This window comes from Lithobates pipiens, unplaced genomic scaffold, assembly GCF_037356315.1.
Source record: "Lithobates pipiens isolate NorthernLeopardFrog02 unplaced genomic scaffold, aLitPip1_a1.2 Scaffold_35, whole genome shotgun sequence".
Classification (NCBI taxonomy): domain Eukaryota; kingdom Metazoa; phylum Chordata; class Amphibia; order Anura; family Ranidae; genus Lithobates; species Lithobates pipiens.
The window spans coordinates 26,081,929-26,107,183 of record NW_027507811.1 but is presented as its reverse complement, the minus strand read 5'-3'; the positions used below and the strand labels follow the sequence as shown (position 1 = coordinate 26,107,183).

Below are 25,255 nucleotides of genomic sequence, written 5' to 3'. Positions count from 1 at the left end.
CGCCGAGAAGTATGCTACCGGCCTTTGTTTGATGTGTTGTTGTGTCAACACCCCTGTTGCGTGTCCCGTGATTTCAGCAATGTACAAATGAAATGTTTTGGTATAATCAGGGATCCCGATCGCAGGTGCCGAAATTAGTAACCTTTTTAAGGTGCTAAAAGATTCATGACCTGCTTCTGTGAGTACATAGGGTACTATTTTCAAGCAATCATATAATGGCTGCATCAGAGAACTGGCATGTGGTATCCATTGTCTACAATATGACACCATTCCCAGAAACATACGAAGTTGCTTAAAGTTGCGTGGGACATTCATTTGTCTTATGGCCTGGACTCGTTCTTCAGTGAGGTGTCGAGTACCCTGGGATATACAGTGGCCCAAAAAGACAACCTTTTTCTGACATACCTGTAACTTAGTTCTATTCACTTTGCACCCTTTTTCAGCCAGGAATTGTAACAATGATAGAGTGGCTTTTAAACAAGTATCGTTATCCGGACAACATAACAATAGGTCATCTACATATTGCAACAATACACAAGTGTCAGGCGGTAGCCATTCCCCCTATTTTTACTTTTTAAGGTTTAGTCAGTGGGGCATCAGTCAGGAGTCCGTCGTAACCACTTATGGGTATGGTGTCACGGGACGTCATGTGTGGAGGGACTACTGAATCAGACAACAGACTGCGTGACGCTCCTGTGTCAACCAAACAAGGAATATGTTTACCTTCCACCTTCATCAACATGTGGAGCATTTTGTTCTCTGATTCAGCTAGGACTGGGGCAAGTCATGCGGTCGGATCGTCCCTATCATTGGTACGCCTCTGTCTGTAGTCCCTCGTGTCTCTGTCCGTGTTTCCTTCCTGTTCGTCTTTTATCCTTTTCCTACAGTCTCTTTTTATATGTCCCACCTTGTTGCAGTAATAACAGGTAGGAGGTTTACGGGAGGAATTCCCTCCTTCATTGACCCGGGCAACAGTGTTAACTCCCGGTGTCCTTCTGGGTTTAGTTTCTGCTAAATCAGCCTCTATGCCTTGTGCTTTCTGCAACAATGTTCCTCTGTCCCGTATGGCTCTCCATTCGGGAGTACATGCCTTCAGTTTGTCACCTATTTGGGGTACTAGTCCTTCCATAAACTGTCGATTGAAAGCCCTAATGGTGACGGGTAAGGCGAAATCTAGACCTTCGTCAGCCATCATGCTTTCCATGTTGAGGTAAAATTCTGTAACAGTCTGACCTGGGGCCTGTTTTATGGGCGCTGTCGAACCCCTTTCCTGCTGTTTCCCTTGGCAAAATTCTCGTAACTGAGCAATAAACAGGGGTCTAGAGTCTATATGACGAGGGTGTATTCCTGGTGGATCTGCCGCTGGATCCCCTTGTGGTCTATGTGGAGCAATTTCATTCATAAATTGATTAAACATCGTTAGTGTCATTTTATGTCTACACAAATCTTCCCCATCTTGCCAAGTTGCTTCATGTGTGTCTAGTAATTGTGTCACGAATCTACAGAATGCGGCAGGTTTTGCTACGGGATCAGGAGCATTCTGTATTAATGCCATAAGAGTGTCAGCCGACCAAGGTGTCCATGTCCTCAGAACGACTTGTCGGGTCACTGTAGGTGGCTGTCCTGCTTGACCCGCATTTGGATTATTTACTTGTATTACCCTAGTCCGACTATGGACTGGAGCTACGGGCTCTGGTCTTTGAGCTCCGCAATGCACACATTCCTGTGCCCAGTCTGGGTTCTGGGTACCGCATACTCGGCATACCCATCCTCTTCCTCTTAAGGAAGGATAAAGTTTTGGTCTTTCATTACCTGGTGTGGTAGTGTTATAAGGAGGTGGAGTATCTCCCGTATTTACCCTATCGCCGGGAGCAGAAGGAAGACTTTTGTGTCGGACCTTCATATCCCATCCACCCTTTTCCTGACAATACTCCCATCCCTCCTCTTCAGCCCTGTTGGAAACCTTAATTAAACATTGTATTTGTGATACCCATCCGTTTTTCAATATCTCTCCCTGTCTGTCTCTCTTTATATTCTCCCAACCTTCTACACTTAGCCCATTTTCTCCATCCATTCCAAATTTCTTGAGAACCCTATTCGTGCCCTGTGCCTTATCCTTCCCATACAACATTGTAATTATGTCTTTAACAGCATAACATTTCTGAGATTCCTCCTGGGGTTTACCATGTGTCTGGCCCATTTTGACAGTCCTGCCTAGGTGGCGTTTGGATCACTTACTAAGTGTCTCGTTGCCTTCTCCTCCTAGGGTGCCAAAATACTAAAAACCTCTCCTGGATGAGATCGAATTACTTTATATGCTAGCCAACTGACAAATATTATGACCAGACTGACAGCTACAACATATACAAGCATTCCCTTTTGGTGGCCAAACACATATGACTAGGTCTCCGGGACTTTGTGGAGACCTTTATTCCCTTCCCATTATCATGGAATCTCTCAGCATTCGTTTCTTATTCCTGCTTTATCGAGGCAGTCAGGACTTATACTTTCAACCCGTTTTTAGGCTCATGAATCAAAAAGCGTATATCAAACTTAAGTGTCGGACCCCCAAAGTACTCTTACGAGTTAAGGGCGCATTCCGTTACCCATTGGGATGATATATGTTTCAATTCACACCATACAAACAGGGCTTATCTCAGTCACAACAGACAGATGACAAGGAGACAGACAAGAAACAACGGTAACATAAGCCAAAATATTAAGTTCAAGACCCGCTTACTACAGAGGTTGGTGTTTACCTGAAGAACAATTCAGACAGATCAGGTGGGCACAAATCTAAGAAGCACAGAGTTTATAAGAAAATAAAGCTTTTCTTACCTGCGCAGGATTTGTCTGTGGTTCTTGATGTGCCCAGCCTCTTTGTTCCGTCCTTATGTTCGTTCGCCTCTTGTAGTTTCTTTCTGCAGGTCCCTTGTTCGCGGCGCCAGAAATGTTAGGTGTGACCTCAACAAGTCACCTATTTGTCAGGTTATGTTACCGTTTCCCAATTGTTAGTTAGAGTTCTTATCTAAGCAAAGAGACACGGAGGTATTCAGTATTTCTGCTCAGAAGTCCGTCGTTAACTCTGACTCTCTCTGACTGACTCTGAGCTCTTTATTACTTCTCTTTTATAGACAGAAAAGAGCAAACATCAGCAGTGTAAAAAAACAACATTTTTGCAAAGAAAAAGCAATTCTCCGGGTGTTATCAGCTGATAAGACAATCTTCTGGGCGTAGACTGCTTTTTAGGGCTGATGCGGCCTCTTCTTGATGAGTACGTGACAATAGATGACGAGTCCTTATTTTACTGAGAAGTATAGAGAAAGACAAGTATTTAGTAAGACATATTGTCAACCATTTTGTTTAGACACCCCTTAATCCTTACATCCTTTACCACCCTAGACCCCTCCTTACGTGAACGGCTATTTCACTGGATGAGGTTCAGGAAGCCATAGGGTGGTTACAGGGTCGGAAGACTCCCAGGAGTGATGGACTATCCACCAAGGTTTATTCTCTGCATGTTGAATTCTCAGCTCCCAGGCTTACAGACCTGTTCTTTCTGTATCTCTCATTGAGCTCTTTCCCTAATTCTATGGCAGAGGCAATTATTGTGCACCCTCTAGTGTGCTATTATGTTAGTGAAGGTAAATTTATTTGTGTGACTGGTGGTAAAGGGAGTCTGAATCTGGGTCAGGGTTTACTGCAGGTCAGGCTGGATGACTCACAGAGGCAGGGATCCGGTACCTCCCCCTTGATTTGGAAGTTTGGAGAAACTTGTAGAAGTTAGTGGGCAGGGGCCAGGAGGGTTAATTTGCATACCTAGGGGAACTTGGCCAATCCCCAGGCAGAGGTCCTGGCTAGGCGGCAGAGTGGGCCTTTAAATATGGATGAGTCACGCCAGTAAGGTAGTCAGTGAAAGATGGAGTGCTGAGGAGCCTGTTGGTGATCTAGGAGGGAACCCCAAAGTCTGGGGTCTTTTGAGATCTTTGTTTAGGTCAGCTCGAGGAGAAATTGTCGATCTACGCCGATGATGCTCTGCTGTACTTGCAAGATGCAAGACCCTCCTAGTCGGCAGCCATGGAACTGTTTGACACCTTTGGTACGTACTCTGGCACCTGTATTAATTGGTCTAATTCCCTTGCTTGTTCCTCTCTTATGCTGGGTGGATGAATTCAGATACTTGGGGGTGAGGGTGACCCAGTATCTGTCAGCTTTTTGTAATAAAAACGTGCTGCTTTTACTTTCACTTCTCTGGGAATGGTGTGCCTCTTGGTCTACTCTCCCTCTTAATCTTTTGGGGCGTATCAACTTCCTTAAGATGATAAATCTTTCACAATGTACATATGTTTTTTGGAACTACCCGATTTGGATTCTGAATTCTGTCTTCCGAGAGATTGACCGTTATATTTTGTTTTATATGGCATGGGTCCCTTCCCAGATTGGCGAAATCTACTCTGCAGCTTCCATCGCATTGTGGGGGTCTAGCTCTGCCGAAATTCCAGGTCTACTATTGGGTGGCCATTCTAGTTACTGCCCACTGGTGGTTTCTTGGATCCAAGTCCAATGCGGTGATCTGTTTGGAGGCTACCTTTCTGGGCTCCTTTTCAGAATTGCATAACTAGATGTATAGAGGTCCTAAGGCCTAAGCTGTACTTCCTGTCCCTACTAAAACTACTTTTAGGGTATGGGGGGAGGCTAGGCGCAGGTTTCTTCCCATGAATCAGTGGTCCCCCGCACAGCCCTTATGGGGTAATCCTAACCTCTACCATGTCCGTACTGTACCAGATCTCCAGTTGTGGGCCAGAAATGGAATTAAGGCTCTGGGAGATATTATGCCAGGAGGTTCCCTCTTGACCTTTCCCCAACTCACGGGAATTTCATCTAACAGGTTGAATGCTCTTTCGATACCTTCAATTATGTCACGCTGCCAGATCAGTTTCCTTAGATGCAGGTCCTCCAAACCGACTCGACTGAAGAATTGCTTTCTCAGTCAGATTTATGCAAGGCCTTTTCTGCTCTCTATGCTGCTCTTTTACGTGTTGGTGAAGCGATTTATGGGTTCTGTGGAAGGCGGATATTCCAGCTCTGGAGCAAGAGGATTGGGAAGATTGTTTAAAAGCTTGCCCTAAATTGGTTATTTCTTCCAAGGACAAGCTGATACAGACAAAATGTCTTCATAGGGTCTACTATACCCCAGGATTTTTCCTACCTTCTTGTACCTATCTGCTCACTCCATCGGGGGAACAATATGCACATGTTTTGCAATAGTCCTGTGGTTCATAGATTTTGGGTAGATGTCTTTGACATCATTCATATTCATGTTCAGATACGCCTTCCAGTGACCCCAGAGCTAGCTCTTCTGGGCATTCACGATGATGACCAACGTCCACACCATGCTAAAACATTGATTTCCTATTTAGTCCACTACACTAAGAAAGATATTTTGTGCAAGTGGTCCTCGCCCTTCCCTCAGATTGTATAATCCTGGAAGGCTATGATTGATGCTGCCTTACCACTGTTAACCCAGTGAACCCAGTGTTTTTTAACTTTTTTTCAGTCAAGTCACCCTTTAGAACTGCGTACATTCCCGGGGCACAGGATCCTGAGGGTTCGCTCACACAAGGAGTTACGTTTGAGTACTTTTTTTGTGTGAACTCTGCATGTTGCATTTTTAATTAGGCTGCTCTATGCTTGTGAAGCACGCACACGCTTGGATAGCTTTCAGTTTTGCTGGCAAAACTACAGAGAACAACATAGAGGAGGAGAGAGCCGGGAGAATGCCTGGTATGGTATCTCCTGCTACTCTGTACATAGAAGTTAACAGTGGAAGTCTATAATGATCAGACAGTAGCGGGCTGTGTGTAATTTTGCCACAGTTGAAAAACTCTGAGTTGACCTACCTTGAAATACGGTCTGGCTCCCTTGGACTGACCAGCAGTCTTGAGTTCTTGCTCTTAACCCTTTTATTCTTAACCCTCTCCTTGTGTTGATCTTCCCTATCATGCTCCTTCTTAACCATTTACTGTACAGACCGCCGCACAACGATATACGTCCTAAGTTTGAAGTGGAATATCTTTGTTATGGCAGCAGCTAGCTGCCATAACCCCGGTATCCTCTTCTTCATCCGGTGATCTTCTTTCCGATAAGAGTGGTCTCTGCTGCGGATTCCCCGCGAGATCACTTTTATTGGCGGCGGGACAGGCCCCACCGCACTCCAGTGCCCTCTGCTGCGATCGGATGTTCACCCTTGCTGGGCATGGAGACGAGTGAGGTGGAAGATGGCCCCCACCCATCTCCATACCATTGCTGGGCGGAAGCAACGTCAAAACGCCACTGGGTATCAATTTACTTAATTTACAACATTATCTTTCACAATGTAAAAACAAAAATTGGGCTAACTTTACTGTTGTATTTTTTTAATTAAAAAAAGTGTATATTTTCCAAAAGAAAGTGCGCTTGTAAGATCGCTACACAAATACGGTGTGACAGATAGTATTGCAACAACCGCCATTTTATTCTGTAGGGTGTCAGAAAAAAAATGTATAATGTTTGGGGGTTCTAAGTAATTTTCTAGCAAAAAAAAACTCCCCCTTTTTTTTTCCTTTACCCCGTTCCCCTTGTGACCTAATTCTTATATTAATGATATGACATTGGGGTTAAGGACCTCTTTCTTCAGGGCCTTTACGCCACTAGGTTTGTTGGGATTTTTAACTTTCGTTGACGTTGTACCGATGCTTGGATGATAGACTCTGCATTCTTTTACTTATATATACACTATATATGTTATACTATAATATACTATACTATATTATATACCCATTCATGTGCTGACCTGTACCATGTCAACTTCTTGTATCTTGTTCTTGGTATGGTTTATACCCTTCTGTAATAATTTTTTACTTAATAAATCCTGCTTAAGGATACAATAAAGGAGACACCTAGATCCCCCTAGACACAATGTATTCAGTCGGTGTGTGTGTTTCCTACACAGAGAAGAACACCGACAAAAAGCTTCAGAGAGTCCCCAGCAATTTGGCGAGCCAGCCGCCCCTCACATCACCAGGTAAGAGGAGACTTTATTATAAAGGAGACATCTAGATCACCCTAGAAACAATGTATTCAGTCAGTGTGTGTGTGTGTTTCCTACACAGAGAAGAACACCAACAAAAATCTTCAAAGAGACCCCAACAATTTGGCGAGCCAGCCGCCCCTCACATCACCAGGTAAGAGGAGAGTTTAGCAGAAAGGATAGAGCAGTACGGAGGGTCCACCTAGATCCCCCCCCCCCCTCACCTGATACACACGTAGAAACAATGTATTCAGTTAGTGTTTGTGTTTCCTACACAGAGAAGAATGCAGACAAAAAACCTCAAAGAGTCCCCAACATTTTGGCGAGCCTGCCGCCCCTCACATCACCAGGTAAGAGGAGAGTTTAGGAGAAAGGATAGAGCAGTACAGAGGGTCCACCTAGATCCCCCATCATCTGATACACACATACAAACAATATATTCAGTTAGTGTGTGTGTGTGTGTGTGTGTTTCCTACACAGAGAAGAATGTCGACAAAAAACCTCAAAGAGTCCCCAGCATTTTGGCGAGCCAGCCGACCCTCAAATCACCAGGTAAGAGGAGACTTTATCATAAAGGATAGAGCAGTACAGAGGGTCCACCTAGATCAGCGGTCTCAAACTGGTGGCTCTCCAGCTGTTGCGAAACTTCAAGTCTCATGAGACTTTGCAAAAGCATGACTCCCTCTGGCAGAGGCATGATGGGACTTGTAGTTTCCCAACAGCTGAAGGGCCGCCAGTTTGGGACCCCTGACCTAGATCCTCCATCATCTGATACACACATACAAACAATGTATTCAGTCAGTGTGTGTGTGTTTCACAGAGAAGAACACTGACAAAAAACTTCAAAGAGCCCCCAGCAATTTGGCCAGCCAGCCGCCCCTCAAATCTCCAGGTAAGAGGAGACTTTATTGTAAAGGAGAGAGCAGTACGGAGGGTCCACCTAGATGCCCCATCATCTGATAAACACATAGAAACAATGTATTCAGTCAGTGTGTGTTTGTTTCCTTCACAGAGAAAAACACAGACAAAAAACTTCAACGTGCCCTCAGCAATTTGGCGAGCCAGACGGCCTTCACATCACGGGGTAAGAGGAGACTTTATCATAAAGGAGAGAGCAGTACGGAGGGTCCACCTAGATCCCCCATCATCTGATAGAAACAATGTATTCAGTCAGTGTGTGTGTTTCCTACAGATGGATCCAGTAACAGAAATACACCAGAGAGATGTCCCCGTCCTCTGTATTCCCGGGATTCCTCAAAGGACGACCTCAGTCCCAGTCCGATATATTCCCAGGATTCCATACAGGAAGATCGTAGCTCCAGTCCTCTGTGCTCACAGGATTCCACACAGGAAGACCACAACACCCCCAACCATTTTTCGGTAGGTGGACCTGAGGGCTTCATTAAATACCAAAGTAAATCTACACGCTGTAGAGCAGTTTACAAGATGTTTACAACATCCTATTCTCCTGCTGTGGCTCGGAAAGACATTAACCGTTACCTGTTGTGTGTCACCCAGCTTGAAAACCTGACAAATATAAAAGTTGAAGAGATAGACGAAGAAGAGGAGATGCTTATAAGAAATTATTGGCGACGTAAGGCAGAGCAAGGTCCCATAGAGATTGGAGCAGGTGGGTAATGGAGAGCTTAGGTAGCCAGGTAGCCCAATTATGTTTTGTTGTTGTGTCGTGGTTGTCCCATCCTTGTCTAGATCTTCTGCCTTTCGCTTTGTCCATCTGTTTTTTTTTTCCATAGTTGTTGCCTTTCTTCATTTTGATTAATCTGCCCCTTGCTATCTCTCCGTAAATGTTTGGGATATTGGGAATTGTTTATTTTCCATGTTTTTTTTGTTTTTTTTGTAATTTCTCCATCATGTATAATAGTAGGATGATCCTGGTTAGGGAAATTCCATACCAAGGCTTGTAGTCTTTTCCAAAATCTGTATTCTGCTTTTGTGTGGTTGGTTGCTAACCCAGGAAAAGCTTTCTGTCTTTCAATTCCTCTCTCAGTATGTTTGCTTGGTTTAGCACGGCCAAGGGTTGCGTTTTTGTATTGCTGTAAAAATGTTGGGTAGATTTCCCCCCTGCTTCCTGTACCCGTGACACCCTGTGTATCATGGTTTGAGAGTGTCATTGGCACAACAAATAAGCGGTAATCTACGAAACATAAACCCAGACACCATATGGAAAAACTGACCTTCCTACTCTTCTCAGAACATAATGAAAAAAAAAAAAATATGGTAAAAGATTGGCCATAAATGAAGGGGGAACCAGGATAACCTTCTTAACCACTTGCTGACCGCATACGTACACGATATTAACAAAAGTATTGGGACGCCTGCCTTTACACACACACATAAACTTTAATAGGATCCCAGTCTAAGCCCTTGTACACACGGTTGGAGATTCCGACGGAATGTGTCCGATCGGACCGTTTTGTCGGATATTCCGACTGTGTGTGGTCTCCATCGCACTGTTTCCATCAGAGTAACCGACGGACCAAGTTTTCCAACTTGTTGGTAAAATTTTCCGACAAAATGCTCCGATCTGACATACTCCGATCATGTGTAGAGAATTCCGATCGGACAAAGTGCCACGCATGCTCAGATCAAATTCCTACATCAAAGCTATTGGCTACTAGCCTGAATGTAGTCCCATTGTAACGAAATTACGTCATCACGTTCTGAATGATCGGATTTTCCGACAACTTTGTCCGACCGTGTGTATGCAACAGTTTCGGACAAAATCCGACGGATTTGGTTGTCGGAATGTCCGTCCGTGTATACAAGGGCTTATAGTTTCTTGAAATTATCAATGCCCCCCCGACTGAGACCACTGCCTGTGGAAGGGAATTCCACATCCTTCCCGCTCTTACAGTAAAGAACCCTCTACGTAGTTTAAAGTTAAACCTCTCTTTTCTTATTTTAATGAGTGGCCACGTGTCTTGTTAAACTCCCTTTTCTGTGAAAAAGTTTTATAGTTTTATCCCTATTGTGGGGTCACCAGTACGGTATTTGTACATTGAAATCATATCCTCTCTCAAGCGTCTCTTCTCCAGAGAGAATAAGTTCAGTGCTCGCAACCTTTCCTCATAACTAATATCCCCAGGACCCTTTATTAGCTTTGTTGCCCTTCTTTGTACTCGCTCCATTTCCAGTACATCCTTCCTGAGGACTGGTGCCCAGAACTGGACAGCATACTCCAGGTGCGGCCGGACCAGAGTCTTGTAGAGCGGGAGAATTATCGTTTTATCTCTGGAGTTTAATGCATGCCAATATTCTTTGTTAGCAGCAGCTTGGCATTGCTGAGCCTATCATGTACTAGGACCCCCAGGTCCTTTTCCATCCTATATTCCCCCAGAGGATCTCCCCCCAGTGTATAGATTGTATTGATATGTTTGCCACCCAAATGCATTATTTTACATTTTTCTACATTGAACCTCATTTGCCATGTAGTTGCCCACCCCATTCATTTGTTCAGATCTCCTTGCAAGGTTTCCACATCCCGCAGAGATGTTATTGCTCTGCTTAGCTTAGTATCTGCAAATACAGAGATTGGACTGTTTACCCCATCCTCCAGGTTGTTTATGAACAGATTAAAGAGGAAGTAAACCCTGATGGGTTTACTTCCTCTTTGATTCCCTGCAAAGGTAAAGCATAATGGACTACTATGCATCGCATAGTAGTCCATTACATGTCACTTACCTGACACAGGAGCCAGCGAAGTCACCGCTGTCCCCTTGTGTACGGAGCCTCCATCTTCTTGGTGGGTCTCGCTGCTCCGGCGCTGTCATTCGTCGGAGCCACGATGACGTCACTCCCGCGCATGAGCACGGGAGCCGCCACTCGCGGCATATCGCCGTTAACTGCGGCGCGCTCAGTGCGCCTGCGCCCCGCTGTCTACGGCGCATGCGTAGTAGACAGCTGTGCCTGTCTTTCGGCAAATATCTCCTAAACCATATAGGTTTAGGAGATATTTCTTGGACCTACAGGTAAGCCTTAATCTAGGCTTACCTGTAGGTCAAAATGGTTTGTAAGGGTTTACAACCACTTTAAATAGGATTGGTCCCAGCGCAGAACCCTGTGCTTGGGAGTCTTTTTGAACCCAAGATCTCTCCATAAAGAGGACTTGTCATCCTTATTTCTATTACAAGGGATGTTTACATTCCTTGCCATAGGAATAAAAGTGATTCCAAAAAAATTAAAAAAATTAAATTAAAAGGGATGGTGTAAAAATAAAAAATTAAATAAGAAAAAAAATGTTAAAAAATGTAACGTGCCCCCTATCCCTCCGTGCTTGTGCACAGAAGCGAACGCATTTGCAAGTCGCTCACGCATATGTACATTTTTTCTCACCACACGTGCGAAGTATTGCCGTAAACGTTAGAGCGAGAGCAACAATTCTCCTCTGTAACTCTAAACAGGTAATCTGTAAAACAATTTAAAGCGTCACCTATGGACCGTTGTCGCCCTTCCACGAGCATGTGCAGTTTTAAAGCGTGACATCTATTTACTCTGTGTGGTATCTATTTACTCGGCATAACATTATCTTTCATATTTTACAAAAAAATGGGGGCATATATTGTGTGTGTGTGGGTTTTTTTTTTGGTTTGTTTTGTTAATTAAAAGGCTTTTAACCACTTGGCGCCCACACTACGTCATATGACGTCGTGGGCTTTGTGGCGGTATATGTGAATGATGCCTGAGGCCACAGACATCATTCAGATATCGGCATTTTCAGCCGGCCATTCCCTGCACCATAAGAACGATCATAGTGGCTGTTCCGCCACTTGATCATTCTTACGGGTGGCGGGAGGGGACGCCCCCCCGCCCTCCGGTGCTTGTACCGACTCACTGCTTCCATCGGTGAGTCGGTCACAGGATCCGCCGGCCCCCGGATGATACCATAGAGATTTCCAGCGGACCAGATCGTCCCCGGAGTCTCTATGATCGTTCGGAGGCCGGGCGTGTCGTCATAATATCGCGCCCGGCCTCCGAACGATCATAGAGACTCCGGGGACGATCTGGTCCGCTGGAAATCTCTATGGTATCAGCCTCTGCATTCAAATTAACGGTGCAGTTTTGGCTGGGAAGCCAGGATCGTTTTATTTATATTTTTTGATTTTAGGCTTCCCAGCCTAGAGGTGAGATATGGGGTCTTATTGACCCCCAGATCTCACTGTAAATAGGTCCGGTCGTGCCATATTCCTATTACAAGGGATGTTTACATTCCTTGTAATAGGAATAAAAGTAATCACATTTTTTTTTTTTTTTTTTTAAAGTGTCAAACTAAAAAAATTAAAATTAAATTAACAATAAAAAAATAAAAATAAATTTAAAGCGCCCCTGTCCCCGTGAGCTCGTACGTAGAAGTGAACGCATACATAAGTCCCGCCCACATATGAAAACTGTGTTCAAACCACACATATGAGGCATCGCCGCGAACGTTAGAGCGAGAGCAATAATTCTAGCCCTAGACCTCCTCTGTAACCCAAAACGTGTAACCAGTAAAAAAATGTAAAGCGTCGCTTATGGGGATTTTTAAATACCAACGTTTGGCGCCATTCCACGAGCGCGTGCAATTTTGAAGCGTGACATGTTGGGTATCTATTTACTCGGCGTATCTTCATCTTTCACATTATGCAAAAAAATTTGCCTAACTTTACAGTTTTGTTTTGTTTTTTAAAGCATGAAACTGTGTTTTTTTATTTTTTTAAAACGTGTTCAAAAAAAATCGCTGCGCAAATACCGTGCGAGATAAAAAGTTGCAACAACCGCCATTGTATTCTCTAGGGTCTTTGCTAAAAAAAAAAAAACATATATAATGTGTGGGGGTTCTATGTAATTTTCTAGCAAAAAAATTATGAATTTTACATGTAGGAGAGAAATGTCAGAATTGGCCTGGGTGCGAAGTGGTTAAAGCGTTGATGATGGAGATTTTTCAGTACTGTAATTTGTCACCATCCACGAGCGTACGCATAAAGCATGACATGTTAGGTATCTATTTACATCTTCTTTTATATTTTTTATTTTTTTTTGAAAATGTTTTTTATTGAGTTTTAGACAGACAAACGAACATTCAACAAAAAACAAAAACAGTGACATGCCACATTGTTATGGTTAGACCCACGCAGGGGTCGTCAAGTGATTCTAACAGAATAATCGACACCTGTAGCACATCCACAACAACAATCACTAACTTAGTGCTAGGTTGGCTCCCGCTCCATATAACAACTTAGGACCAATTACTGTAGTCGGGCCGCAAGGGGCACCAGAATAATTGAACTAGGCATATAGGATTGGTAACACTAAAAAACCAAGACATTGAAGTGGAGCAATGCCAGGGGGCCCTCCCCATCCACACTCCCATCTTCCCTCAGGATGACATCCCGGACATGTTAATCTGTAGTCACTGTGGAGGCATCAGCCAGCCACTTAGACCACACTTTCATGTATTTTTTGGGGCAACCCCTGTTATGATACGTTTCTTTGTAATGTGGTAAGACTTTATTGACATGGGATTTCCACAGTTGTAATGACGGCGGGGCCTGCTTTTTCCAGCATAAGGTGATCATTTTCCTGGCATAAAAGAGTAGAAGTCCTATCAGGGTTCTGTCTGCTATCCTGGGGGCCACCCCTTCCACCAATCCCAGAAGGCATATCCGCGGGGTCTGGGCTACATCTATTCCCACCACTTCATGAATTATGGATAGTACCTGTGACCAGTAACGCTGAATTACCGGGCAGGACCAGAAGATGTGTATAAAGTCACCCGGATCCCCAGTGCATCTCCAGCATTCCGAGGACAGGGAGGTTCTCATTTTATGTAATCTATACGGGGTAATATATGCCCGGTGTAGAATTTTGTATTGTATGAGGCGGTCACGAAGGGATACCAGGATGGTGAAGGGAAAGTCCCACATGTCCTCCCAGTCCTCGGAATCCAGATCCGATATGTCTTGAGTCCATCTCTGCCGGAGCTTTGACAGATCTGGAAAAGAGACCCTAATAAGGTGCGCATATAGGACCGAAGTCGGTTTCCTAGTACATTCAGATCTTGTAATCTTTTCCAGGGCGGATTGCACAATTTGCGTGGTATTGGGTACCACTTGAGCCTTGAAAGCATGGGATAGCTGCATATAGCGGAATAGATGCGAGGGGGGTACATTATTGCGAGATACCAGGTGATTAAAGGGGTGTATAGTCGTACCGGTCGTGAGGTCAGATAAGAGTTTTATGCCACATCTGGCCCAAATTTTGGGGTCTGGTAGTGAATAGAGGTGGGGTAAGGTAGGATTATTCCATAGGGGGGTGTGCGGGGAGATTGCAGTCCCCGGAAACCCCTCCAGTCCCAGTCCCGCCCGCCAGGCCCTTAGAGTTGTGTGCATAGAGGGTGTCAGGTCATAGGGGGCCCTGGGACCCCGCAGGGGTAAGTGTGTCAGGGCCTCCACGGATCGGACCACCGCAGCCTCCAGAACCACCGCAGTGTTGGACAGGTCTGGTGTCATCCACCAGACTACCGTGACCAACTGTGCTGCCAGAAAATATTTCTGGCAGTCAGGAAATGCCAACCCCCCCCGCAGCACCGGACGCATCAGCGTGGATAGTTTAAACCTATGGGGGCCGGAGCCCCAGAGGAAGGAAGAGAACAAACGATTCAATTTTGTAAAAAATGAGGAAGGAATCCATTGTGGGGAGTTACGGAATAGATAGGTAAATTTAGGGATTATCTTCATTTTGATGAGGTTAACACATCTTCTTTTATATTTTAACAAAAAATTAGGTATTATATATTTGTTTGCAATAAAATTAATTAAAGTGTATTTTTATTTTTTTAAATGCATTTGAAAAACTGCTGCACAAAATACCATGTGACATAAAAAAATTGCCATGATCATTTTATTCCCTAGGGTCTCTGCTAAAAAATTTTTTTAGAATGTTTGGGGTTGGCAAAAAATACTGATTTAACCACTTTCAGACCGGACCAATTTGCTGGTCAAAGACCAGACCACTTTTTGCGATTCGGCACTGCGTCGCTTTAACTGACAATTGCGTGGTCGTGCGACGTGGCTCCCAAACAAAATTGACGTCCTTTTTTTTCCCACAAATAGAGCTTTCTTTTGGTGGTATTTGATCACCCCTGCGGTTTTTATTTTTTGCGCTATAAACAAAAATAGAGCGACAATTTTGAAAAAAACGCATTATTTTTTACTTTTTGTTATAATAAATATCCCCCAAAAATATATAAAAAAACATTTTTTTTCCCACAGTTTAGGCCGATACGTATTCTTCTACATATTTTTGATAAAAAAATCGCAATAAGCGATTATTGATTGGTTTGCGCAAAAGTTATAGCGTTTACAAAATAGGGATAGTTTTATAGCATTTTTATTAATAATTTTTTATTATTTTTTTTACTAGTAATGGCGGCGATCAGGGATTTTTATTGTGACTGCGACATTGTGGGGGACCCATCGGACATTTTGACACATTTTTGGGACCATTGTCATTTATACAGTAATCACTGCTATATAAATGCAGTGATTCCTGTGTAAATGACACTGGCAGTGAAGGGGTTAACCAGTGGGTGGCAGTGTAGGGGTTAAGTGTTCCTAGGGGTGTGTTACTAACTGTGGGGGGGTTGGGCTTTCATTTAGTGAACACTGATCTCTGCTCCAATCACATGGAGCAGAGATCAGCGTCACTAGTTGCTAGGCAGAATGGAGAAATGCTGTTTATTTGGCATTTCCTCCATTCGGCCGCTCCGTGAGACGATCGCGGGGATGCCCGCGGCGATCGAGTCCGCGGGTCCCCGCGACCGGACTCACGGGGGTCCCGACCAGCGCGGGAGCGCGCCGCCGGCGGCACGCTCCCGATGGCAGGGCGGCATTGAATATTGGACGTACTTGTACGCCAATATGCCTGCCCGTGCCATTCTGTCGACGTACATCGTCGTGCGCTGGTCGGGAAGTGGTTAAACTTGGTCTTCAGTGTCAAAAGTTGGTTGACGTTGGTTGACATTTATGTGTCCTGTCTGCAAGAGTGACTCATGGTTGGGACATTCATGTTATAAAATATTTGGTAAGCGGTACACAAGGACAGTCTAATCTCATCATGTTAGCATGATGGTTTGATCCACCAATTAAACCAGTGAGTCTCTTTAAAAAAACAAGCAGATCTTCTGAATATACTTTTCTTTTTTTTGCCCTAGCAGACGGTCACATGAGGAAAATGTCAGAGGAACATTTACTATTATCCGCAGACTGTCATGTAAAAGATGAAGAGTTTTCACAGGATTCTCTAGAAGAACTCCCCGATACCCCAAATACCTTTGGAGGACTTCACAATAGATCCCCAGATCTCTCTCACCCTGGGGAAGCCTCCCCCGCTAATTTGGATAATGTGGACATGGGTCAGAGAGGCAGCAAAATGTTTCCCTGTACCGTGTGCGGCAAATGGTTTACCACGTATGGAGGTCTTCTCATGCACCAGAGACTTCACACTGGGATAAAGCCTTTCTCCTGTTCCTTCTGTGGGAAAAGCTTCACACAGAAAGGCATTCTGGTCAACCACGAGAAGATCCACCGAGGGATAAAGCCATTTCCTTGCTCGGTGTGCGGGAAGTGTTTCGCCAAGAAGTCCGACGTGGTGAGGCATCTGAGAGTCCACACGGGAGAGAAACCCTTCCCATGCGCTCGTTGCGGGAGGTGTTTCTCCCAAAAGTCGTCTCTCCTCAATCATCTTCGGCTGTACATCTGCGAGAAGCCATATCCGTGCTTTATATGTGGGAAACGGTTCTCTCAGAGATCGGACCTTGGTAGACATCAGGAGATTCACCGAAGGAAGAAGACATCTCCGTGGTCGGAATGATAGGAGCTCCGGTGCCCACCATAGTTCCTGCATATTACTTTCTGATAAAGGACGAGGGATTGTCGTCTAATGCAAGATGTTGGCCATTGTAGCAAGGACCTAGGCTGTTTTTATTTCCCCCGAACGCAGGAGATGTTTTTCAGACAAATCAACATTTTGTAAACAGTTAGGGAACTCTCTATTATCTATATAGGAAGCATAGGTCACATTTAAATGTAACAATGATTCACATGATGAAGAAAAAGAACAAAAAGGTCACATCTGGCAGTTTCCACATCAACCATCATCAAACGGCAGAATGTTTTTTTTAACTTTTGGGGTTTTTTTTTTTGCTTTAGAGTGAGAAAGGATCAGAAACGCTCAGGGTTTTTATTGTTGCTGGTGTCCTCATTAGTAAGATTGTCTGTTGTGGTGAGTACATGGGAGTTGAAGAACAAAAAAGCCCAGACAAAAGGTATCATGCCTTCCCTAGTCCATCAAAAAAACAAAATATTATTTTTTTTTTATTTATTTTTTTGAAAAAGCCCATGGCGTGCAAAACACACCCAAAAAACTTCCACCCGGTGCATAAAAAAAGTGCACACACATAAAGAGTGAAACACTAAAAAGTGCAGACGGGTGTCTGATGTCCTCCACAAGGAAGGACCATACCCTGATCCCCCGGGGCATTAGGCTCCAGACAGGGACTGAGGTACCAGACTCATCAGTGGTCGTCTAGCCGAAGCCAGACAACCTCCTTTCCCCGGGAAGACTGCCGAAACAGAACCTCCTGGGTACTTGGTACTATGGGGGCTTCCCCGAAGGTAGGCCCCCCCAATGGAGGTTGGACCAAGCCAGAAGGCCTATGTCCGCCCTCCCAAAGACTTTCAGGATTGGTCCGAGGACCGACACCCTACTAATCACACGTGCAGTGACAAACGTGACTCACACAATACAAATAAAATAAATAAAAAGTGAGGAAAGGGATAGTGAAGAGCAGAGTGAAAAGGTGGCCATTGTGCAATATAATGACCAGGCCCTCCGGCCATCAAAAAAACTAAATTATCTTGGTTTGAGTTTGGATTTCGGGAAACCTGCGGGGAAACCTTCCTTTCTTCCAAAAGCCCAACCCCACTATGCCAGTGTTTCTCGAACTTAGTGAGATGAATCCGTCCATGCTTCAACAAGATCATCTCTTGTGGTGAGTGCATGGGAAATGAAGGGCAAAAAAGCCACGATAGACGTACAATGCCTTCCCTGGTCCGTCAAGAAAAACAAAAATATCTTAGTTTGAGTTGGAATTTCTGGAAAACCTGTGGGGAAACCTTCCTTTTTTCCAAAAGCCCAACCCCACTCTCTCTATACCTTAGTGAGACAAACCCTTCCATGCCTCAACAAGATCATCTCTTTTGAGTGCATTGGAAGTGAAGGGCAAAAAAGCCCCAACAGATGTACCATGCCATCCCTGGTCCAAAAAAAAAACTAATATTTCTTGGTTTGAGTTGGGATTTCTGGGAAATCTTCCTTTCTTCTAAAGGCCCAAACCACTACACCAGTGTGTCTCGGGCTTAGTGAGATGAACCATTCCGTGCTTCAACAATGAGAAGTTTGTACTCCTAAGATAGAAGCATGGGCATACAAAATATGTGTTAAACAGGGAGTGATAAGTCAAAAATATGAATTACTGTAGTTTAATTAGACATAACAAAATTATTTTAGTCTATTTATTTGTATCAGTGGGATAGTGACCCCCAGGAGAGACCCTTCCCCCATCAAATCATTGGTATTAGCAGGATAGTAGCCTGCAGGGAAGAATAGCTGCCTAAACAATTCATTGCTGTCAGTGGGATAATAAACCCCAGGAAAAAAATTGCCTTTCAAGTCCTTGGTGTCAGTGGGATAGCTGCCCAGTGGGAAGAATAGCTCCTTAAATCATTGGGGTCAGTGGGATAGTGAACCCCAGAAAAAGAAATCCTTCAAATCATTGGTGTCATTGGGATAGTTGCTTCCTGGGGAGCATAGCCCCTCACATCATTGGTGTCCGTGGAAGAGTGGCCACCAAGAACGGATAGCTCCCTAAATCGTTAGAGTCAGTAGGATAGTGAACCCCAGAAAAAAAAATCCTTCAAATCATCGGTGTCAGTGGGATAGTTTCTTCCTGATGAGAATAGCCACTCAATTTATTGGTTTTCGGGTGGCATAGCTGGGCCCTGGGTAGAATAGCCCCTTGCATCATTGGTGTCAGTGGAATAGTGGCCACCAAGAAAGAATAGCTCCCTAAATCGTTGGGGTCAGTAGGATAGTGAACCCCAGAAAAAATAATCTTCAAATCATCGGGGTCAGTGGGATAGTTGCTTCCTGGGAACAATTGCCCCTCAGATCATTGGTTTCAGCGGCATAGCTGGGCCCTGGGTAGAGTAGCCCCTCACATCATTGGTGTCAGTGGAATAGTGGCCACCAAGGAAGAATAGCTACATAAATCATTTGGGTCAGTACAATAGTGAACTCCATAGAAAAAAAAAATCTTCAAATCATTGGTGTCAGTGGGATAGTTGCTTCTGGGGAACAATTGCCCCTCAAATCATTGGTGTCCGTGGAATAGTGGCCACCAGGGAAGAATAGCTCCCTAAGTCATTGGGGACAGTGAACCCCAGAAAAAAACATCCATTAAATCATTAGTTTCAGTGACATAGTTGCCCCCTAGGGAGAATAGCCCCTCCAAGCATTGGTGTCATTGGAAAAATGGCCACCAGGGACTGGTCCTCAAATCGTGTCAGTGGTGGTACCTTTTGGTTACAATCTCATTCGCTGTCCACCAGTGCCTCTTCTAATGACTTCTTTATGTGTGCGGGCAGTAGTGCCAAATATCTTTCACGTCTGTGGGCTTCAGATCAATCTACCCATGGAGACATTTCAGCCAGGGTACTTTAGTTTACAAAAAGTACCGTATATACTCGAGTATAAGCCGAGATTTTCAGCCTCTTTTTTGAGGCTGAAAGTGCCCCCTCGGCTTATACTCGAGTCACCGCTGTCTGACTGCTCGATCAGCGTATCGAGCAGACAGACGGCGGACATTAAAATTCAAAAGCCGCGCCTCCTTCTCCGCCTCCGCCTGTGATAGGCGGAACACTGAATTTCCCAGCAGTCAGTGTTCCGCCTATCACGGACATCCGTTCATTCTCATACTACGGACGAGTATGAGAGGATGTCCGTGATAGGCGGAACACAGGCTGCTGGGAAATTGAGTGTTCCGCCTATCACAGGCGGAGGACGGAGGCGCGGCTTTTGAATTGTAGAATGGCCGCCGAGAAGAGCGGCGATCCTGGAGCGGCGATCCATCGGCACGACACGGGACGGAGGAGGCACGGGACGGAGGAGGCACGGGACGGAGGAGGCACGGGACAGAGGAGGCACGGGACAGAGGAGGCACGGGACAGAGGAGGCACGGGACAGAGGAGGCACGGGACAGAGGAGGCACGGGACAGAGGAGGCTCGGGACGACGGCGGCTCGGGACGGAGGCTTGGGACACAGGTAGGCTGGACACACACACAAGGCTGCACGGACACACACACACACACACACACACACACACACAGGGATGGATGGATGGATGGATGGATACACACACACACACACACACACAGGGATGGATGGATGGATACACACACACACACACACACACAGGGATGGATGGATGGATGAATACACACACACACACACACACAGGGATGGATGGATGGATACACACACAGGGATGGATGGACGGACACACACACAGGGATGGATGGATGGATGGATGGATGGACACACACACAGGGATGGATGGACGGACACACACACAGGGATGGACGGACACACAGGGATGGACAGCCATGTCTCACCCTCGGCTTATACACGAGTCAATAAGTTTTCCAGTTTTTTGGGGGTAAATTGGGGGCCTCGGCTTATATTCGGGTCGGCCTATACTCGAGTATATACGGTAGTAGTACTTTGTTCTTTTCTGTGACGCAGTGGAGGAGACCCATCTGAGAATCCCCCGCCGGGCCAGTCTGAGCCTGGTGTGACAGCAGTAGCTGCCAGAGCATTCAGAAAGCTGCAGCCTGACAGTTGAAAACCATGGTTATGGACCATGCCCTTTCTTGTACCATACAGTTAGGTTACCTGATTAACCATAAACCTCTGCTGGGTAGTCTAGAGGACCCTAAGAGACACTGGCATGGCCAGCGGGACACTAATGCTTAACATAAAGCTAAGGGACATAGGCCATTACAGCAGCACGTGGTCAAAGCCAGATAGAATCTTGGAATGGAAATGTAGTGGCACCATAGATATTTTTCTAACTGGAGAGTAACCTACATTTACTGTCTTGGGTTGACAGGAATTTTGGTAGTGTTGGCTAAAAAAGATTTGATGATAAGATATAGATGACCTGCTGAGAGGCTTCTTCAAGCAGTTGGATCTGCAATGGTCAGGGACCACTGGCCTTATATATGGGAAGAGAATTCATACACTGGAAAATCTGTAATGTGTTCTGTATGTCAGAGACTGTCAATAAAATATAATCAGATTGTTTGGTTTATTGTATGCCATTGCTGTTAATTGTGTCCTTTTTAGTGCAATCTCTTGGCAGTAATCCCAGTACCCCAGTGCTTCCCAAGACTTGTGAACTCCTTCCTTCTTGTGATCTCAGCACCCCAGTGTTCCCCAAAAAGTTTTGTACTTTTTCCTTCTTGTTATCCTAGTACCTCAATGCTCCCTGAGGCTTTATAATCCTTCCCCCTTGTAATCCCAGCACCCCAATGCTCCCAGAGACTCTTGTACTCCTTACTTCCTGTAATCCCAGCACCCCAGTGCTCCCAAAACTTTTGTACTTTTCCTTCCTGTTCTCTTAGTACCTCAATGCTCCTCAAGGCCTTATACTACTTTCTTTTGTGATCCTAGCACCCCAGAGCTCCCATAGACTCTTGCTTTCCTGCCTTCCTGTAATCCCAGCACCCCAGTGTTCCCAGAAGATCTTGTACCACTGCCTTCCTATGACCCAAGCTCCCCTGTGCTCCCAGAAACTCTTTCACCCCTGTCTTCCAGTGATCTGAGCACCCCAGTGTTCCCAGAAGATCTTGCAGCTCCACCTTTATATAATCCCAGTGCTCCCAGAGTCTTTTATACTTCCGCCTTCCTGTGATCTCAATCCCCCCCCCCCCAGTGATCCCAGCACCCCAGTGTTCCCAGAAGATCTTGTACCACTGCCTTCATATGATCCCAGCACCCCAGTTTTCCCAGAAGATCTTGAACCACTGCCTTCATATGATCCAAGCACCCCAGTTTTCCCAGACGACCTTGCACCACTGCCTTTATATGATCCCAGTCCTCCCAGAAACTCTTCTACTCCTGTCTTCCTGTGATCCCAGCATTTCAGTGCTCCAAGAAACTCTTGCAGTCCAGCCTTCCTGTTATCTCAGCATGGCAGTGCTCCCATAGACTCTTGTACTCCTTCCTTCCTGTAACCGCAGTTCTCCCAGAGACTCTCAGCTGCATTTCCATGACTCCTGTCTCTCTACTGCCTTCCTGTGATCCCAGCACCCTAGTGCTCCCAGAATCACTTGCACTCCCTTCTTCCGGTGATGCCAGCACCCAAGTGCTCCCAGAGAGAATCTCACCTGCATTTCCATGACCCCTGTCTCTCCAGTGTTTAGGGACCTTGGTACTTCTTGTGTCAGCTATTGTCTGAATGGGTGTAACCAAGGGCTGCAACCTGGAAGCTGTCCTGCAGTGAGGCCTATCATCCCTTGTGGGGTGCTCCTGGTGAATACAGTGGTGTGAAAAAGTGTTTGCCCCCTTCCTCATTTCCTGTTCCTTTGCATGTTTGTCACACTTAAGTGTTTCGGAACATCAAACCAATTTAAACAATAGTCAAGGACAACACAAGTAAACACAAAATGCAATTTGTAAATGAAGGTGTTTATTATTAAAGGTGAAAAAAAATCCAAACCATCATGGCCCTGTGTGAAAAAGTGATTGCCTCCTAAACCTAATAACTGGTTGGGCCACCCTTAGCAGCAACAACTGCAACCAAGCGTTTGCGATAACGTGCAATGAGGCTTTTACAACGTCCTGGAGGAATTTTGGCCCACTCATCTTTGCAGAATTGTCCTAATTCAGTTACATTAGAGGGTTTTCGAGCATGAACGGCCTTTTTAAGGTCATACCACAACATCTCAATAGGATTCAGGTCAGGACTTTGGCTAGGCCACTCCAAAGTCTTCATTTTGTTTTTCTTCAGCCATTCGGTGGTGGACTTGCTGGTGTGTTTAGGATCATTGTCCTGCTGCAGAACCCAAGTTCGTTTCAGCTTGAGTACACGAAGAGATGGTCGGACATTCTCCTTCAGGATCTCTTGGTAGACAGCAGAATTCATAGTTCCTTTTATCACGGCAATTCTTCCAGGTCCTGAAGCAGCAAAACAGCCCCAGACCATCACACTACCACCACCATATTTTACTGTTGGTATAATGTTCTTTTTATGAAATGCAGTGTTCCTTCTACGCCAGATATACTTGGACACACACCTTCCAAAGAGTTCCACTTTTGTCTCATCGGTCCACAGAATGTTGTCCCAAAAGTCTTGGGGATCATCAAGATGTGTTGTGGAGAAATTGAGACGAGCTTTGATGTTCTTTTTGCTCAGCAGTGGTTTTCTCCTTGGAACTCTGCCATGCAGGCTATTTTTGCCCAGTCTTTTCCTGATGGTGGAGGCATGAACGCTGACCTTAACTGAGGCAAGTGAGGCCTGCAGTTCCTTGGACGTTGTTGTGGGGTCTTTTGTGACCTCTTGGATGAGTCGTCGCTGCGCTCTTGGGGTAATTTTGGGCGGCCGGCCACTCCTGGGAAGGTTCACCACTGTTCCATGTCTTCGCCATTTGTGGATAATGGCTCTCACTGTGGTTCGCTGGATTCCCAAAGCTTTGGAAATGGCTTTATAACCCTTTCCAGACTGATAGATCTCAATTACTTTCTTTCTCAATTGTTCCTGAATTTCTTTGGGTCTCGGCATGATGTGTAGCTTTTAAGGATCTTCTGGTGGACCTTACTGTGTCAAGCAGCTCCTATTTAAGTGATACCTTGATTGTGAACAGGTGTGGCAATAATCAGGCCTGGGTGTGGCTAGAGAAATTGAACTCAGGTGTGGACAACCACAGTTATAGTATGTTTTAACAAGGGGGGCAATCACTTTTTCACACAGGGCCATGATGGTTTGGATTTTTTTTCACCTTTAATAATAAACACCTTCATTTACAAATTGCATTTTGTGTTTACTTGTGTTGTCCTTGACTATTGTTTAAATTGGTTTGATGTTCCGAAACACTTAAGTGTGACAAACATGCAAAGGAACAGGAAATGAGGAAGGGGGCAAACACTTTTTCACACCACTGTACCAGGCAGCTCTTTAGACTTGACCCCTTTTCGTGGGCTTGCACCCTTGGCAAATGTGCAGACATCACAGAGGGTCTACAACCCCCAGCCCTACATGACAAGGAAAACGCAGAAAGAGGGTAACAACCACTAAGGATGACAAGAGAGCAAAAAGAATTGCTTTGGAAGACACTAATGCCACGTACACACGATCGGAATTCTAGTCGGAAAAAGCTGATGGTTTTCCTGACGGAATTCCGATGGAATTCGGCTCAAGCTGTCTTGCCTACACATGGTCACATCAAATTCCAATCGTTTATAACTCGGTGACGTACAACACGTACGACGGGACTAGAAAAAGGAAGTTCAATAGCCAGTAGCCAATAACTTCTGTCTTGTAGTTGAATCTGAGCATGCGTGATTTTTGGCGTGTCAGAATTGCATACACATGATCAGAATTACAGATAGAAAGTTTTTCTATCTGGAAAATTGAGAACATGCTATCAATTTTTAGCTGGCGGAAATTCGGACAGCTAAATTCCAATGGAGCATACACACGGTTGCATTTTCCGATGAAAAGCTCTCATCTGTCTTTTTTCTGGCCGGAATTCCGATCGTGTGTACGCGGCATAAAAGGATAAAATAAACTTTGGAAGAAAGAAGGGGAATAGGTAACTGCGAAGAGGTGTATCAGTAAGTGAACAATTCAAAAGTATATAATACATGTTGCTGTGCTACTAATAAAACCCTATTCCTCCCAGCTGCTTGCACTTATTGTGAATTCCGACACCATAAACATAAAACAATATAAAAATTTGTGCAGTGTATATAAAATGCTAATAAAGTGACAAAGTTAATCACACTATAAATGTATTCCAACAATATATGTATGTAGTATGAAATTTTTAAAACAGGTGTTCCTATTGATA

The 25,255-nt window shown here is 44.9% G+C and overlaps 2 protein-coding genes across 10 annotated transcripts in view; both read left to right on the top strand.

Moving 5' to 3' along the window:
- Positions 1-21,500, top strand: part of LOC143956245 (uncharacterized) — a 30,908-nt gene extending 9,408 nt beyond the window's left edge. For 4 of the 9 annotated variants that reach the window (XM_077466429.1, XM_077466427.1, XM_077466428.1 and 1 more), the window contains 9 exons: positions 6,992-7,063; positions 7,152-7,223; positions 7,348-7,419; positions 7,550-7,621; positions 7,890-7,961; positions 8,082-8,153; positions 8,262-8,449; positions 8,588-8,699; positions 16,278-21,500. In XM_077466429.1, the coding sequence (XP_077322555.1) occupies positions 6,992-7,063; positions 7,152-7,223; positions 7,348-7,419; positions 7,550-7,621; positions 7,890-7,961; positions 8,082-8,153; positions 8,262-8,449; positions 8,588-8,699; positions 16,278-16,936 (1,391 nt within the window). In that variant the 3' untranslated portion in view covers positions 16,937-21,500. The remainder of the gene's footprint in view (positions 1-6,991; positions 7,064-7,151; positions 7,224-7,347; positions 7,420-7,549; positions 7,622-7,889; positions 7,962-8,081; positions 8,154-8,261; positions 8,450-8,587; positions 8,700-16,277) is intronic. The other 5 variants (XM_077466430.1, XM_077466432.1, XM_077466431.1 and 2 more) reach the window with 5 other exon arrangements.
- Positions 1-25,255, top strand: part of LOC143955227 (uncharacterized) — a 101,546-nt gene that overhangs the window by 61,142 nt on the left and 15,149 nt on the right. The window contains exon 6 of the mRNA XM_077465309.1: positions 17,275-17,390. Within this exon, the coding sequence (XP_077321435.1) occupies positions 17,275-17,390 (116 nt within the window). The remainder of the gene's footprint in view (positions 1-17,274; positions 17,391-25,255) is intronic.